General features: G+C 43.5%; 1 protein-coding gene across 11 annotated transcripts in view; it reads right to left on the bottom strand.

Moving 5' to 3' along the window:
- Window positions 1–14829, bottom strand: part of R3HDM2 (R3H domain containing 2) — a 198240-nt gene that overhangs the window by 4927 nt on the left and 178484 nt on the right. For 7 of the 11 annotated variants that reach the window (XM_070937993.1, XM_070937992.1, XM_070937996.1 and 4 more), the window contains 7 exons: window positions 12227–12462; window positions 9511–9668; window positions 7786–7886; window positions 3512–3681; window positions 3247–3394; window positions 1665–1765; window positions 438–522 (listed from right to left, as the gene is read on the bottom strand). In XM_070937993.1, coding sequence (XP_070794094.1) covers window positions 438–522; window positions 1665–1765; window positions 3247–3394; window positions 3512–3681; window positions 7786–7886; window positions 9511–9668; window positions 12227–12462 — 999 coding nt within the window. The remainder of the gene's footprint in view (window positions 1–437; window positions 523–1664; window positions 1766–3246; window positions 3395–3511; window positions 3682–7785; window positions 7887–9510; window positions 9669–12226; window positions 12463–14829) is intronic. The other 4 variants (XM_070937995.1, XM_070938002.1, XM_070938001.1 and 1 more) reach the window with 1 other exon arrangement.

The raw sequence follows: 14829 nt of genomic DNA, 5'->3' as shown, positions 1-14829 counted from the left end.
CGTGTTTCCATGAAAATAAGACCCTGTCTTATATTTTTTTTGAACCCTGAAATAAGCGCTTGGCCTTATTGCCATGTGCTCAAAAGCCCGATTGGGCTTATTATCAGAGGATGTCTTATTTTGGGGAAAACAGGGTAACTTTGAATGGTCACTAAATGAACTGTTGTAAATCGAGGACTTCCTGCATAAAATACCAGTTTACTGTTACCGAACCCAAAGGTACAATCAGTCATGAGTTTGGAGTCTAAGCTCTGGTCAAAGTAAGATAATAGATCTTCATGACCAAATGGCACAGGCATCTTGGCAGAGGATAAGCCTACATCAATTTGATCCTTCCAAGTGAGCTTAAATCTGGCCATGCTGGCTAGGAATTCCAGGAGCTGGGATGTTCTAGTTCTAGAAGGCTACTATAATGGGACTGGAGAGGTGTCACTTGCCTACATCACTTGTCCCAAGATCTGTAGATGCTGACTTGAGAGCTTGCTTCTTACTTCGGTTGCCATGCTTCATCCCTGTTTGTGCCTGAGATGGAAGAACAAAGGAATAGTAACACAGATACAGAAATATGCTGCCCTTCACGTTTTTATGCTGGAATTCATTGCAGGAGCTGGTGCTACATACCGGAAAGCTTAATCTCTCATGTTCTAACCAATGGGTCAGTCTCAATTAAGGTCTGAGGAGGAGCAATTTTGCTAAATGAAATTTAGCAGGCTTGGAATTAGACGGGAGATTTTGCATTGTGCACACTTTGACTCTCACTACTGAAGAAAGTGAATTTTAAAGGGCACAAAGGTCTTACTGAGCCTTCACCATTGTCATCGGTAGCCACAAACACAGTCAAATTACAAAACAGCATGTATGGCAAATTTTCACCTGTGCTTATTTAGCATGTAAGTTCTGTATTATCTACTCATTTTTCAACATGAAGTAAGTCCTTTGAATATTGGTCTCTGTTCTGACAGAATCAGACCCATCTTTTCGTTCTGTTATAAGTACACCAGGGGTTTTGACAGCATGTGGAGGCCAGAAGAGAGAATATTTGCACCCATTTGCCAAATGGGTGCAAACACACACTCAGCAGTCATTCTCTTATCTTTAGGACTAGCAGGAATAGGCAGTCATAGGTCTATATTGAAATATTGGGCCACAATTACCTAGCTTTTTTATTTTTGCAGAATGTCGAACAGGGCAATGTGGAGCCCAGAATAATTCTTGGAAGCAAAGATAACAGGATGATTGCTTGCTGCTGCAGAATGACTGCTTCCTATTTTTGAAAAAGTGGAAAGAATCTTAAGAGGATTATGTTGGGAAAAACTGGTTGATAGCAATAGCACTTAGACTTATATACCACTTCACACCTGATGCTTTACAGCTCTCTCTAAGCTGTTTACAGAGTCAGCCTAATGCCCCCAACAATCTGGGTCCTCATTTTACTGACATCGGAAGGATGGAAGGTTGAGTCAACCTTGAGCTGCTGAGAATCGAGCTGCTGGCAATTGGCAAAATTAGCCTGCAATACTGCATTCTAACCACTGCGCCACCATGGCTCATGTAATGTCAAGAAGGTTTATGACTAATTTTTTAAAGGGAAAAAGACCCTCTCATATTTTGGCCACTCAGCTGAGAAATGCTTCCTTGAGGCCTCCAGCCCTGTCTCCTCTCACCTGATGTGCTGTATAGCTGGACTGGTTGTGTAAGAGAGGTGGGGGGCAAATGGAGAGATTGTACTGCAGCGGCTGACCCAGCAAGGAATAGCGCCCATCTCCTGGAGGGGAAAAAGAGACCAAGAAAAGTTAATTGATGGCCCCCTGACTCTCTTTTTGTATCATAAATAAGGGTGGCAGAGAGGACACAGACAGTATAGTAATCAATGATCGACAATCTTTTCTAAGTGAAATTTAGTGATCTCATGATATTTCGGCTGTTTAAAAATGTATGCGACTAGGGAAGAGCAATGTCTGTTGAGCATATTGGTATGATCTTAATAAATCTTCTCTTCTTTATTAAGAAGGACTTTCACTTCTTCATAAATCAATAGGCTGTTGAAAACATACCCATTTACAGATAAAATGCCCATGTTCTTAATTAGGCAAATATTCAGGTAGAAGTATTTAGACTGCTTTCATTTGAAGCTCTTAAGAGTATAAGAGAATACTGGGATTGTTCAGCATCATAGTGTAAAACCATAGAGAACTGCTCTATGGTTTTCTAAAGGCTGGGCATTGCAATTTGTAGTGAATCTACCTTAATCTGAAACTGTAAAGATACTACAGGTAGTTCTCGACTTACAGCAGTTCATTTAGTGACCGGTCAAAGTTATAACGGCACTGAAAACAGTGACTTATGACTATTTTTCACATTTACGACCACTGCAGTATCCCGATGGCCATGTAATCAAACTTCAGACCTGTGGCAATTGACTCATATTTATGACGGTCACAGGATCCCGGAGTCATGTGATCCCCTTTTGTTATGTGAATCTGGCTTTCTCATTAACTTTGCTTGTCCTTCTGACAAGCAAAGTTAATGAGAAAGCCAGATTCACATAACAACCGTAATTTAACGATTGCAGTCATTCGCTTAACAACTATGGTAAGCAAGGTCATGAGATGGGGCAAAACTCACTTAACAAATGTCTCACTTAACATCAGAAATTTGGGGGCTCAATTGCGGTCGTTAAGTCAAGTATTACCTGCACTGCTACTGACAAGTTGGTGAATAGGACACCAAGCAAGAAGCTCAGGTCTGGAAGACCAAAATCACTCTTATGGAATCGCCCTTTAGTCTAATACAGGGGTGTCAAACTCAAGGCCCGTGGGCCACATGTGGCCCGTGGGGTGCTTAAATCTAGTCCGCGGGGCCATCCTGGAAATAGCAAAGGACCAGCCCATGGTGCCTTTGCTAGCGAAAATGGTGTGTGTGTGTGTGTGTGTGTGTGTGTGTGTGTGTGTGTGTGTGTGTGATGTGGCTCTCACGTGCCCCATTTTCGGCCTAGACAGCCTCCTGCAGAACTGTGCCGGCAAAATGGGGCGCGGGGGGGGGGCTGGCCCCCCCTGCACCCTGTTTTGGCCAGCAGGGTGCTGCAGGAGGTGTCCGGCCCGTTCCCCCCCTCCCCCCCATAGAGAACTACAATGCTGATCCGGCCCTCAAAGAAATCCAGTTTGACATCCCTAGCCTAATACAAACACATTGGCTAATCTTCCATTATGCTCATTATCATAAATCTTCTCCCACTACCTTTGTTACCTTGTGCTGGGCCCACAGGCCGAGGGAACTGTGTGAGCACCGGAAGGGGACTGAGACCTGTGCAGACACTGTTCAGGCTGGTAACGGGTGATGGTGTAGGGGACTGTGTGGGGGATGTGATAGGGCTATTCAGCTGGGTGCTGCTGGCCTAGAAACAGAGGGAAAAATAGTCAAAAGATTAGTCGCACAGGCTGGCAATTAGCACAACTGCTGCCGACCCAATCTTTTCTCCCTGTTCCACCAGGTCCTCTTCCCCTTCGCCTACCTGAGCACTGGTGTCTGGGTTATAGATGTCACCAGGCTTCTGACTTCGCTGGTCTAAACTGTAGTACTTGCAGTGGTTCCATTGCACCATGGATGAATTCTGAGGCGGCTGGGGGCCATTGGGCACATTGAGTTGCATGACCACAACACCAGGCCCTGCTGGAGACACCCCTAAGAAGAGAAAGGGGGGAAATGATCAGATCATCATGAACATTAGGCTGGGAAGGGTACACAGGTAAGGTTAGACAGGCTAGGAAGCACATGCTCTTAGTGGAAAATCAACGGCTGTGAAAAGAATAAATAAATATTTCCCTTTGGATGCCAGTCTTTGATTTCAGTTTGCCTACGGTAAGTGTGAAGACAAAAGCTCAGGTGTGTTTGCTTCCCCAAAATGATTCCAGTCTTCAGAAAACAGTCTACTCAGGAAGAAATGAGCTACGCTTGCTTTGGTTTTAGAGTTATCATGGGCAGCAGTAGCCATATAACACCACATTAATCAACACTCATTTCAAAGATGATAAAAGAGGAAGAGAGACAGGGACTCAGCACTGGATATAGCAAAGTTTCCAGATCAGTGATGACAAGCCTGTGACATGCTTGTTAAAAGACTTGCCAGAACATTTGAGTGACATGTCGGCATTCACCAACACTCAATAAGTATTCTCGAAAGTATGTCCTGTTCTTGTGCAATTTTTGGAGGCTGTGGAGGCAATGCCAGAATGGGGTGTCCTCAGGGGTGGGGAAAAAAAAAAGTGCCTCTGATGATCATGCGCCATGGCAGGGGGGAAGCGGGGGGGCAGGGATTTTTGCTACCGGTTCTCCGAACCACCCGCACCATCGCTACCGGATCGGGTGATCCGGTTCAAACCGGGAGCATTTCACCCCTGGGTGTCCTCTCACATAGCCTCCAGAACTTGTGTGAGAGGCCTATACAAGGCCTCAAGCTCAGCTTCAGGAGGCTCTGAAAAACGTGTGAGAATGGGACGTGCTTTTGAGGCGATTTTTGGAGACTGCAGAGGCCGTGTGAGAATAGGGTAGACTTTTGTCTCAAAGGTGCTTTTTTTTCCTTCTTCTTCTTCTTCAAAAGGCAGTTGGACAGTTCTCACCTTGAGGAATGTTTTGCTTCTCATCCAAGTTGTCCTTTTTGTCCTCAAGGAAAAAACAGTCCAGTTGCCTTTTGAATAAAGCACCTTTGAGACAACTATGATGACTCAGAATCTCCACAGACAATATAGGCTTTTGTGTGGCCTCTGGACCCTGTCAGAAGTTGCCCCAAAAGACCATGTTTTTGTTCAGCCTCCAAAGATTACCTGAGGACAGTTTTCTAAGGCTGCAGAAGTGCATTTGAAAACAAAGAACAACCACCTGAAGATAAGCAGAAGTTCCTGGGGATCACACACGATTGGACTATATTTTTTAAAAAATAAATGACTATGTAAAAATTTGTTTCTTGTTTGTTTGGAGTGTTTTTTTTGACATGCCAATAGAATCAAGTTAGGCAGTTTCTGAATTTTTGATATTCTGAGTCTAAAAGGCTCGCCATCACTGTTCCAGGTACTTTTGATATAGAGTTTCTGTCTCTCTGCAGTCCTGGCTCAATGAAGCTGCTTCCCGAGGCCAAAAGAATTCTAAGGACATTAAAGTAACTCACTTAAAAAATAAAAATATTTGCCTGAGATGGTTGACAGGGAAGCAACTTTACCTCCCCCAAGGTACAAACTTCAACTGCTTTTTCCAGATTGCTTAACAAGAAACAGAGTGAATGTATCCATGTACATGTACAGAAAGGGTAAAGGATCTGAATAAATTGCATAACTTTCAAGGGCCAATTCTCATATGCAAGAAAATGCAGACAGGGAGGGGAACAACTCGGCTTTCACAAACAGCTCTCATTTTGTAGGCTTTGGGGTAAGCTTTTGAAATTGATTGTCTTACTGAGACAAGACTGATTGTCTTTTGATTGATTGTTTCCTAGTATGATTTGATTGCTTATTTGTACCCTATGATTCTTAGCAAATGTATCTTGTCTTTTTATGTACATGGAGAACATATGCACCAAAGACAAATTCCTTGTGTGTCCAATCACACTTGGCCAATAAAGAATTCTATCTACCCTGTTTTCCCCAAAATAAGACATCTCCTGATAATAAGCCCAATTGGGCTTTTGAGCACATGTGCTAAAATAAGCCCCCCTTGAAAATAAGCCCTCTCTAAAAATAAGCCCTCCCAAAAATATTTAAATGCATGCGCAACCGGTCCATGCCATTTCCTCTGGTTAGGGTTAGGGAGACAGAGATGGAAATCAGGTAAGATGGCAAGAGGAACCCTGTCTTGCTCCACGTACCCCAAAATAATAAGACCTCCCCGAAAATAAGGCCAAGCACTTATTTCAGACAGGGTCTTATTTTCGGGAAAACACGGTATCTATCTATCTATCTATCTATCTATCTATCTATCTATCTATCTATCTATCTTTCTCCTTGAAGGAATGGAAGGATGGAATGTAACATTCAGACTGGCCATATGGTGGCTCTGCAGCTTTTGGGGTTGTGAAACTGACTCCCACTCAACAGTGTGGGAGTGCTCGCTCTCCCCTGGGAAATGGGGAAACTCCACTTGACCCAGAAACCTCTTCACATCACTGCAGTGACTTTGAACCATCACACACACACACACACACACACACACACACACACACACACACACACGGCAAAGAGGAAAATAGCTGGGGGAAAGCTGCAGGTATAAAACCAGATGGGCCCCCATTCAGCAGAGAGATTACTACTGCTGCACAGAACTGGCAATGATGAGCGTCTCAGACCCGCCCACTTCGATGTCACAGTGAGAAAAATGATTGCTCGGTTAAAAATCTTCCTCCACTGTCAAACGCAAGAAAGATCAAAAGGACAAAATGCTACCCTTATATAATTTGCAACGGTAGAAATGGTTGCATCCGAGATGCCGCATCTGCTTGCTGCCAAAACCTAGACTTTATTCATTATTGAAAACCTATAATTACAATTGACCTTAATTCATTAGGTTTGGCAGAGGGCCATGACCGAGAACATCTTCTGAAAATGACCCACAAAGGACACAATTAATAGAGGCCCATTGTGAAATCTCTCCAAGTGCAATATGGGTTCCTACAAGTCATTCCAGAAAATTATGGGACAGAATCGAGGAACAGGCTTTAATAGCATCTTTAGGAGATGGTATTGTACATGTGATCTACATTTGCAAATTCTTGGCAGGCCTAAACCCAAAAGGGATAGGGACAGGGTTAGGCAGGGAAAAAATATTGATGGGCAAAAGACATGAGCAGGGATAATTGGGCAATGACAATGATGATGTTTCTCCAATTTGCATATATAGTACCGGACTGCCCTCAAGCTTCCAAACTACTCTAAGAGAAGCAAATGTATGTTGTTACTGGATAATAATGTACTGAATAAGGATTTGCACCTGCATGGGATAGTTAGAATCTTGGGTCTTCTCCAGGAATCAGCCACTGGACAGACAAATTACAATGATTTCCAGGGTTATGTTTCACAGCTAAGGTTAAATGTCATTGTGCATATTCCTCCTAAAAATTCCATATCTGGCCATACATTTAGTTACAGCCTGTTTGGATTGGGGACATCAATAGCAATAGCGCTTAGACTTATATACCACTTCACAGTGCTTTACAGCCCTAAGCGGTTTACAGACTAAACAATCTGGGTCCTCAGTTGCTTATATACACTATATCTCATATAATTACCACTTACTTCCTAACTGGTAATGTACCAGAGATATTTTTTCAAAAGGGTTCAGAAACCTTAGCTAATCCAGAACACCAGAGATCAACAAGGGCTAATTGTAAGGAGAATGATGGGGCATTTATACTCAACAAAAGGATATAATGCATTTCAATAAGGGAATCTACACGGCCTCATTGGCTGCTAGTCAGTTTCCAGGCATAACATGGAATGTTATTTAGGGCTTAATATGACAATAATTTTGGATAAAGCTGTTGGGAAAGACTTTGAGATCTGAAGAACACATTAATTTCCATCGCATTTGATGCAAATACAAGAGAAGGCCTCCTTTGTCACTGTTTCCAGACTTTGGAATTCTTTGCTAAGGAAGGTCAAGGTAGCTCCTCCATTGTTGGCCCACAGGTGACTTCTATCAACCTTAGCTTCAATAGGTTTTAGAGGAGGCAGATGTACTGTATGCAGATCAATCACGGTCTCCCAGGTTTGCTGTTTCTATTGGTAAAGTGCCCGGCCTTACCTGAATACTGTTGCTGCATCTGAGGTGGGCTGCAAGGAGAAGGGGACTGGGGCATCTGGTACTGCTCTGTACCTGGAGGCTGCAAGAAGCCAACAGAAGGGCTAGAAAGAGAGGGGGGGAAAAGACATCAATTGGAGCAGGTTGTCATCATGATGGAGATAAAACTGTATTTATACTGATAGAGGGTCATTCCTAAGGCCTATTTTGCTCAGTAATTTTCACCAGTCTAATGCTATCTGGGTGATTTCAATTAACGGGATGTTTATTCAGTGCTTCAGAGAATAGGAACAGTATACACCAGGGGTGCTATTCAGCAGGTTCTAACAGGTTCTGGAGAACCGGTAGCGGAAATTTTGAGTAGTTCGGAGAACTGGCAAATACCACCTCTGGCTGGCCCCAGAGTGGGGTGGGAATGGAGATTTTGCAATATCCTTCCCTCAGGAGTGGGGATTTTGCAGTATCCTTCCCCTGCCACACCCACCAAGCCACGCCCACCGAACCGGTAATAAAAAAATTTGAATTCCACCACTGGTATACACACAGTGTTTCCTCTTTCTCTAGTTACTACTATTGGGCTTATGCCAGAGAGGTCTAGCAGTATAAAAGGAGATCAATTAGATCAAACTTAGCCAAGTTAAAAGAGGTAGCCAATGAAACTGCTGAGAACAAAGGCTGAGGATAAGAATCTGATCTTCAGATGATTCAATCAGGTAAATCTTTTTTAGGATTTATGCCAGTTTTGAGGAGCTTGTGCATTTTCAGGACACAAATACTAGCTATCTTTTAAGATTATGGATGCTTCTAAAGAAATCAAGGAGGGCTGGAGCAGGATGCTTTTTGCTCTGTACTCAAAGAAGCCAAGAGATAAAATGGTAATCTCTAATGCTTAGAAACTAGAATTTGCAGAAATGAAAATTTGTCTATAAATATGGTAAATATGCCAAAATAAATAATACTGCCTCACAGAAGCTTCCAAGCTTGATAGATTGTTGAGAATTGCGAACAATTCTCTCCTGACCTCTTTTTAGATGGCCTTTGGTTATAATTCATCATTGGGTTAAACTATACACAGTACATTACTCTGGAAATGTATTTTTAAAAAGAAATATAACATACGAAAACTTTTAATATACGCCAACAAATTTATTCTGGCCTTGTACTTTTCTGTAATCTCTGCTTATCTCTCTTGGTCTCCCTCTCCTTCCCTCCTCTTCTTCTCCTTCTTCTCCCCCTCTCCCCCTTTTGCTGGACTAGAATCTGGGAGACTGTGAGTTCAAATCCTTCCTAAAGCATGGAAGTGGCCTAGTTACTCTCTCTCATCCCAAATCATTTCACAAGTTTATTATTATGAGGGAAGTAGAAGTTTGGATTGTTATGCACACCACTCCGAGTTGCACAAAATAAAGGCAGGCCATATATAAATCTGGTAACTAAATAAATAAATAAATCCCTCTTTTTTTTAAAAAAAGTCACGAACCTGAATTCTGGTAATAAAACTTTCAAACTAATTCGCATACCATAAAAATGAGTACAGCCCTTCCATTAATCTAATGCACGTCAAAAGACAACAGCCAATCACTGTTCCGGGTGCTTTTGATGCAGAGTTTCTGTCGCTCTGCAATCCTGGCTGATATATTAAGGGAATTCTTGGAAGAAAATAATGATCCTGAACGGACATCTTTGCAAAACATAAAGATTAAGTAGAATTTTGGCTCCTGCTCATACCTGGTGCCGTTCTGCTGGGCTGGGGGGATAACACTGTAATAGACTGGCATCCCTCCGGCCTGGAGCCCTCCTTGCACAGACTGGTTTGCTGGTACCAACACGGGCTGCTGAAAGGGTTGTTGGACTACGCCTTGAGAGTCATTCGCCACTGGTACCTGCTTGGGATATTGAAAGACAGAAAGGAATGAATGAAGATGAATATTCATATCCCAGGATAATGTTGCAGGATCTAATCTGGGTTGATCACCGGGACCAGAGGTTTTATCTTCTGAGTTTTCGGATTCGTGCTGAGGCCCATCTTCAGATCCCATCCCATTCTTCAGAAGATGGGCTCCAGCACGAGTCCAAAAGCTTGAAGACAAAAACTCCCGGTGATCAACCCAGATTGTGTCCTGCAGAAAGGAGAGAACACATGATCTTGGAGGAAATGACAAAAGGCCTTGAAAGTAGATATGAGTATAGATCGAGAAAGGGAAAAACGTCAGGTTGCTCTCCATGGGCTAGAAGACCTCCAAGGTCCCTCTGTTATTCCTCTCCAATATCAGACTTAGTGGCGGGTTTCAAAATTTTTTACTATCGGTTCTGTGGGTGTGGCTTGGTGGGCATGACATGGCATGGCTTGGTGGGTGTGGCAGGGGAAGGATACTGTAAAATCTCCATTCCCTCCTGATCAGCTGGGACTTGGGAGGCCGAGAATAGATGAGGGCGAGGCCAGTCAGAATTTTTACTACCAGTTCTCTGAAGTACTCAAAATTTCCGCTACCGGTTCTCCAGAACTGGTCAGAACCTGCTAAAACCCACCTCTGATCAGACTCTATGTAATCTCTCTAGTTTTCCCTTTCAGCCTCTACAGCTCTGGAAAGATTTGTGATTTGGCAGGAATTATTCTGTGGTGTTTTGCTTTTTTTAAAATAGACTTTATATTACAGTGGCCAAAGCACACTATACCCAACATGACACTCACTCTTTCCTCCCAACTCATCTACCATCCCATTCTTCCACCTTCTCCTTTTCAGGGTCTTGTGCGCTCTTGTTTTTCAGATCTTATCCACATCCAGGAACAAACTCCAATTTATGAAAACTCAGCCTACCAACACCTTATTTGCCGCATTAAAATTGCAATTGTACTCCAAGAGCTACTGTACTTCTCAGGAATCTTCCACCATAGAAATGGCAGTGAGCAGGTGAAATGATCCAGGTGAAAAAAATTATGTTGGGTAGCAGGGGGTTGGTTCTAAGTCGCCAAACTCAGGTTTGGAGAGGTAGGCATTAAAACCGAGCACTTGGTTTTTGTCATGCACTGTTGCCCTTAACTGCAGTTCACTTGAATATTTCTGACCAATGCAAAATTCATTTTACAGATAGACGAGGGCTCTCAGTCCATTTTTAAAAAAATGCTGAATAGTTTGCAAACTATTGTGTATATGTGTGTATATGCACATTTCATGTCATTGGAGGTTGGCAAGCAAAACCTCTTGCACGGAATACAGGTCTCTGATTGTACATTTTGTAGACTATGCAACGAAGATGGTTTAAGTTTTTCGATTTATACAATACCTAGCATGCAGTTATCATCATCGGAAAAACCTTCTAGAAGTTGGCTTCCAGAAGGAAAAAAATAAGTTGTGGGGAAAACAACAGACTTATTTCTGTGAGCCCCCCACTAAGTGAAAATATGGAATTAGCCACCAAGATACTCTCAGCGTAAGATTGTGTCTATTTACATTTGCCGGCAGCAGTGTTTTTTTGTTTTATTTTTCCAGATCTGAACTGTTCTCTTCCATTCCCTAGCTCCTACTTTTCAGTGTAATTGTTTATACGGGTAGTCCTCAATTTATGACTGGTTGCTTAGCAACCATTTGAAGTTACAATGGATCCCCAAAAAGGGACTTACAAGCTGGATTTGAAGTTCTAATGTCTCCCTGCCCACCCCCTGGTCACATAACCACATTCTGGGCACTCGGCAACTGGCCCACGTTTATGACTATTTGCAGCACCCTGTGCTCATGTGACTTCAATTTACCACATCTTTTGCCAGAAACCGGTGCTTGCTTCTGGTTTCCAGCAAAAATCACTCCACAGAGAACAATGAGTTCGCTTAACGACCATGGCGTTTGCTTAAAGGCTGCCACAAAAAGGTGTCATTAAACTGGGAGCGATCACATGGTAATTTGTTTTACAACCCTCATGACTTACGGCTGAAATTACAGGCTTAATTACGGTCATAAGTGGAGGATTACCTGCATTGTGAATTTTGCATGAAATTACATAGCAATAGAAATAGCACTTGGACTTATACACCACTTCACAGTGCTTTTACGGCCCTCTCTAAGCGGTTTACAGAGTCAGCATCCTGCCCCCAACAATCTGGGACCTCATTTTACCAACCTCGGAAGGTCGAAGGCTGAATCAACCTTGAGCCTGGTGAGATTCGAACTGCCAAACTGCAAGCAGCCGACAGTCAGCAGAAGTAGCCTGCAGTATTGCATTCTAACCTCTGTGCCATCTTGGCTCTTCCTAAACATACCTAAACGGGTTAGTTAATTTTTGGATTCCTGAAAAAAATTACAGCAACTGAAGGTTTCCAAGCCATGTAGAGACTATATCCCATCCACTTTTTTATACCAGATACCGAGTATTGTAACACCAGAATTGTGACTTCCCTTCCCTTCCCTCCCCTTCCCTTTTCTTCCTTGCCATCTTTGGCACCACTTACTTGATATGAAGGCAACGGAGTGTACTGGACCATCAGGCCTTGCATCTGACTGCCCATGTTTCCTCGTTGGCTGTTCAGGAGGCTCTGGTTTTGGGACTGCTGCACCCCCATCATGCTCTGCATCTGGCTACCCATGCCACTGCGCTGGTTGCTGAGGAGACTCTGTCCCTGGGGCTGCTGCACTCCCATCATGCCTTGGTATGTCTGCTGCTGATTGGACAGGATTGGCTGTAATCCTGCATTGTAATAAGAGAGGGGAGATTATGACACCATAGCTGGGACCCAGAGGTGGGATTCCTGTGTTCAAGCCAGGCAGTCAGCCATTCTGCATTCGGTGTCCATGGAGCACATTTATCCTTTCAGATGGAATGAGGGAACTTGGGAGTTTCCTCTTGAAGATTCCTCACCCCCCTCCCCCCCAAATGGAAGGAGAGCTATTCTGAACACAATTTTATCTGCCTTAGCCACCTCCAGAGCAAGGTATATCTTAATCATATTTTTTTCTTCAACACCCTTCTGTAGGAAAATTGACTAATGTGTGGATGGTGTGGGCAATTCTCTGGCCAGGGAATTGCGCTATTGTAGTATGATTTTCAGAACTGATAAATGTTTAGGAATTTAAGCAGGTGGAAAGCCAAAGAAGCTCAGCTAACATGAGAGTCAAACTGCACCTTGGCTAAATGCAACAGCTGCTAATAATAATATTATTTTAATATTAAAATTAATATTGCAACTGTTGTGGGCTTGGCTCCCTCTTCTCTAAAATGTCTAGAGCAGGGGTGGCAAACTCAAGGCCCGGGAGGACAGATCCGGTCCATGGGGTGCTTAGATCTGGCCCACAGGGTCACACTGAAAATAGTGAAGGACCAGCCTGCGGTGCCTCTGCCAGCAGAAATGGAGCTTGGTAAGGCTGCATGCGGCCCTCCCGAGTTCCATTTTCACTGGCAGAGAGTTGCAGGAGGCCGTCACAGCTGAAAACGGAGTTTGGGAGCCCGTTTTCGCTGGCAGAGTGCTCGGGCCACCACAGGAGCCTCTGATATGAGTGACATCGAGCTGGCCACACACACACCAACCCCATTGAGGTCAAACACAACCCTGATGCGGCCTTCAATGAAATTGAGTTTGACACCCCTGGTTTAGAGGAAAAAAACATTTGCATTGTGTGGGGTCGTGACATTCTACCATTTCCCCACATCCTTCTACTACTGGCATAAGATTAAAAAACATGAGTTAAATTCTTACTAACTGAGGGATGGGTAACCTGCAGCTCATGTTCCCCCTCCCCACCCTCCAATATTCTTCCTGTCTTGTAATCACATTGCTAAAATACAGCAGTAAACTAGTTAAATTTTTCGTAACATTTTTTCCAACCCACCCCCCTCATTGCTACAGGTAGTCCTCGACTTATGACCACAATTGAGCCTAAAATTTCTATTGTTAAGTGAATCCCTGCAATTGATAAATTAGTGACACGGTTGTTAAGTGAATCTGGATTCCCCATTGGCTTTGCTTGTCAGAAGGTTGCAAAAGGTGATCACATGACCACGGGACACAGCAACCGTCATAAATACGAGTCAGTTGCCAAGCGTCTAAATTTTGATCACGTGGCCACGGGGATGCTGCAAAGGTCGTAACTGTGAAAAGCGGTCATACGTAAGTCACATTTTTCAGTGCCGTTGTAACTTTGAATGGTCACTAAATGAACTGTTGTAAGTCAAGGACTAACTGTACTTGGCTCATTTCCGCCCCTCAAAAAGCTGGCATCGCCATTTTTCTGCAGCCGCCCCCTGCAATTCCTTGCAAAGTTAAACAGCGGGCAGTAGCTTCTAGCCATTCAAACGTTGCCCACTTCTAGCAGAAGACTTGCTCAAGATGTAGCTGCCATGTTACGCAGATATTACGGAAACTTAAGTTAGCCTTTCCTTATCCTTATCACAAGACTCACTGATGACTCACAGCTGACCCATCACAAGACCCCCACTTGACACACCCACACCTGAAGCCCTTATAAACAAAAGAACATTGATATCCCCTAAACTCCGCTGAAGATGTTACCTGGTAACGAAATGTTTGCAAACCAACCCACAAGCTCGGAGAATGAACCATCACCCTCATCCCACACCTGAGCTACAGATATTCACCACTATTGCTAGTCTCTTTTCTAGCCCAATGTGTATCCTGTTTTGCTAGCTTCGTCCCACTGAAGACACTATATCTGTGCCTTCTTTGCAGCAACACATTTGAAGTTCTGCTGCAGCAGCAGCAGATTTCCATTATAGCTTTTAAGACCAGCTTCCTACAGATTTCAACTCACACGCCTAAATGGATCTCCCTTGCTTCGTCAACTCTAGTTGACGAGTCTCTCCAAAATATTGGTTTTCAAAAAGCACAGACAGCCCTTCAAGCTCAAGTTTTCAAATTCATGGAGAATCCACAGAAGGCAAGATTTTAAGGCATATGCAACCTGCTTGTGCCTTACGGCTGAGGTAAACTTGCCCTCACAAAGATCTTCAATGCATCTAGGTTTCAAACCCTATAAATAGGATGACTTGCTTCCAAGAAAGGGCAAGGTGGCTTAGCTCTCCCTGAACAAGGATCGGCTG

Source organism: Pituophis catenifer, unplaced genomic scaffold (assembly GCF_029215685.1).
Source record: "Pituophis catenifer annectens isolate HBS135680 unplaced genomic scaffold, rPitCat1.0.hap2 SCAF_2, whole genome shotgun sequence".
Taxonomy (NCBI): Eukaryota; Metazoa; Chordata; class Lepidosauria; order Squamata; family Colubridae; genus Pituophis; species Pituophis catenifer.
The sequence above is the reverse complement of the archived record's forward strand: the minus strand, read 5'-3'. Positions and strand labels throughout refer to the sequence as shown.